The sequence below is a fragment of the Austrofundulus limnaeus genome, unplaced genomic scaffold (assembly GCF_001266775.1).
Source record: "Austrofundulus limnaeus strain Quisiro unplaced genomic scaffold, Austrofundulus_limnaeus-1.0 Scaffold645, whole genome shotgun sequence".
NCBI lineage: Eukaryota > Metazoa > Chordata > Actinopteri > Cyprinodontiformes > Rivulidae > Austrofundulus > Austrofundulus limnaeus.
This window is the reverse complement of record NW_013953047.1, coordinates 110,457-113,515: the sequence shown is the minus strand read 5'-3', so window position 1 is coordinate 113,515 and position 3,059 is coordinate 110,457. Positions and strand designations below refer to the sequence as shown.

The following is a 3,059-nucleotide window of genomic DNA, read 5'->3' as shown; positions in this document are numbered from 1 at the left end:
GAATGTTTATGCATTTGTTAAATCATGATAATGACTGTCACAAGAAAGTGGAACCACTTCTACTCTTTTATCGTGCCTAAAAGATTAATTAATGGTATAAAAATCACAGAGAAAATCATTACCATGTTTTCATTGTGTTTTTATATAAATCACTGTTTTTATTTTACTGCGAACACAGTAATATAATTGTGGGTTTTTCTTGAGAAAATCTTTCATTTATCTGGACTAACAGAATGGTTCAGAATGATTAAAACACAAATGTTAATTAATCATCAAATGTTTTGCAGTGATTTCTCTTAGACTCTATCTGGAGAAAAGCTAAAGAAATGTTATCATATTCTGTTGTTGGACAACCACAGAATTTAACCTTTCTTCCTTTTCTCTGACTCATCTTAACGCCTGAGGGCGTAACCAAAGTCGTCCGCTTCTATTACTAACACGGACACCTTTGAGTGACCACACTTCTTCCTGGATGCCAAACTAGGAAGGAATGCTGAGTTTCTCTCTGGAGAAGCCAGTTTGGCTCGTTAGGTCTTGCCCATGTGCCAACTAGGGAAGATCTAATGGCCAGGGCTTGGCACGCCAGCCGGACGTCCCACCCGAGGCTCCGCGCCTCCAAAGTGTGTTTTAACTCCCGAGGGGAGATTTTATTTTGAAAGAAGTCACCGGATGTACAATTTGAACCTTTCTGGCTTGGACTGAAACAGACGAAAAGTTACCTGAAATAAAACCTTTCTCACCGAGGAACAGTGAGCGAGCCGATTAAAAAGTTCCCTGACTGATCGGAGGTGAAGCAGTGACTACCCAGGGGTCACTTAAGAAGACATCACCAGGTAACGCTGAGCGTGTTCAGGGTGACGTGTCAAGTGGAAACTGAGTGCCGAAGGGACGTGCTGATCTGGTTGGCCACACTCTTGATAAAATAAAATTAGTAATAATACTAACGTTACTTTCCTCTTTCCTTTGTCTTTATTTGCCAAAACTTAATCTGAAAGTGCCAGTAAAATTGTTTGGTTGTTAACATCAGAACTGACATTTTACTGTTCTATATAAGTAATCTGAGTTGATGTGAATTAAAATTCGGACGCGAGTTTTTATCTCATTTAACTTTGAAGCTTATTATAGGAATAAACACAATCAGGTGTAACTTATGATCTGTTCTATTTGTGTAAATAAATGATTGCATAGTTTTTTATGAATCAACTTGAACTCGTCTGAACGTTCACTTATTGTGTCACTTTTCACTTCGCACAGTCAAGATATTAACAAGTAATGAGAAATACCTTGGTAAAAGTTTCCTCATACTTTTATGTATGAGAGATGTAGGGAAAGCTTAATTCACCTTAAGCTCACTCCTTACAACAGCTTTTATAATTTTTTGTTCCAAATTGTTGTATATCCTGTTCTGATTGTATTTATTTTGATTTGCCTCTGATTGTACAGCACCTTGTGAATCTATTTCTATGAAAGGTGCTATATAAATAAAACTTTACTTTACTTTACTTCACTATGGTAAAGAGTGTATAATGATTTTTAAAGGTGCCCCAAGGGTTGTGGTTGTCTGTTCTGTTCGAGGCAATKACTTTTTGCATAGGGTCAGGTTGATTTTTTTCTTTGCCTGATATCAACATTTGTTTGATGATCTGAAATGAATAAGTGAAAACAAACAAACAAACAAAACTAAAGAAATATGGATGAATACTTTTTGACAGCGCTGGATTCTTCTGACAACTAACAGTAAAAATAATGGTGGAATAAAAGTCTGGAACTCACCGTATGATTCGTATGTTTCACCGCTCGGTCCGTATTCATAGTAGTCATCTGAGCTGGAAGCAGATGGAAAATTAAAGTCAGAATCAGGAGATGATGAGCATCAAATATGGGGCAATTATCAGCTAATAAATGAGTAGCTTCTCACGTCCATCTGAGTCAAAATTACATTCATTATCTTGTAATGATATTTGTTATAAGTATCTGCAGCAGTGGACGTTTACATTCTGCAGGAAAGAAAAATCAACAGGAGGCAGATGTCAGTCATAACTTGGACCATATTTGTGTCTCGAGGAGGTTATTTCCTCGGAGTTTCTCCCTCCGTCTGGCTGCACCTGGAGACGTATGAGAGGAGGTATTGTAAAATAAAAGGACAGGGAGACACGGTAGTTTGTTTTTTATTTATTTATTTATTCTGCGTTTGCCGGTGAGATGCTGGCACAACAATCCTGCGCCGACATCACTCWGTACCAGCGCTATCGTTCAGGAGAGGTAATTCATCATAAGGCTGGCAGAGAGGTGACAGCAGGCGTCACAGCTGGCTCCTCTCTGCCTGCCTGTCACTCAGACCTCTCTGCTCTCTGGATTAAAGAGCTGAAAGCAACATTCAAAACCCCAGAACGCCGCGTCAACGCCACATCAACACTGCCTGACTGCTGAGGGCAAACAGCTGACAGCTGTGACACCACRCAACCAGCAAATTACTTTTACTCTTGTTAAGTAGCTTTTYTKTTTGTTTGTTTGTTGATGTTTTTTCAACTGTAATCCTAAAAAAAGTAAAACAGAAATCTAGTTGGCTCATTTCTTAAATAACAACACAAATTTCAGCAAAGCTGGATACACATTAGCCTGGTTAAAACCAAACCCTTGTCCTTCACTTTGCTTCGTACAAGGGTCTGGACTTGATGCATAGACAAGCATTTCATGCAGGAGGCGTGGCCTCTGCTGAAGCATGTATGTGTTGTCGCTGTGACGGAGGCTAAGCTAAGAAGCTAACTGGAAATCATGTGTGTGCTGTAAACAACCCTACTGAGAGGAGAAAAGTACCGAGCCGAACGTGACGACTGTAAATGAGAGCTGCTGCTTTGTCAGACAGATTTATTTTAATTTGGAAGCCTTATCTTTTTTTATGTGTCACTTCAGTAGAAAACGAAACCAAATATTGGTTTATTTAGTTTATTTCTTCATCATCATTGACTTTTTTAAATGAAGAGGAAATAGAGACAGAGAGAAAAACAGGGAGAGAAGTAATTAGAAAGATTAAAATAGCGTTTAGAAGTATATTAAAT

At 38.5% G+C, this 3,059-nt stretch overlaps 1 protein-coding gene across 1 annotated transcript in view; it reads right to left on the bottom strand.

Annotated features, from left to right (window-relative positions):
- khdrbs3 (KH domain containing, RNA binding, signal transduction associated 3) overlaps nt 1–3,059 on the bottom strand; it is a gene marked incomplete at its 5' end in the record, with an annotated part of 93,332 nt that overhangs the window by 9,333 nt on the left and 80,940 nt on the right. Inside the window, 1 exon segment of the mRNA XM_014027394.1 lies at nt 1,774–1,826. Within this exon segment, the coding sequence (XP_013882848.1) occupies nt 1,774–1,826 (53 nt within the window).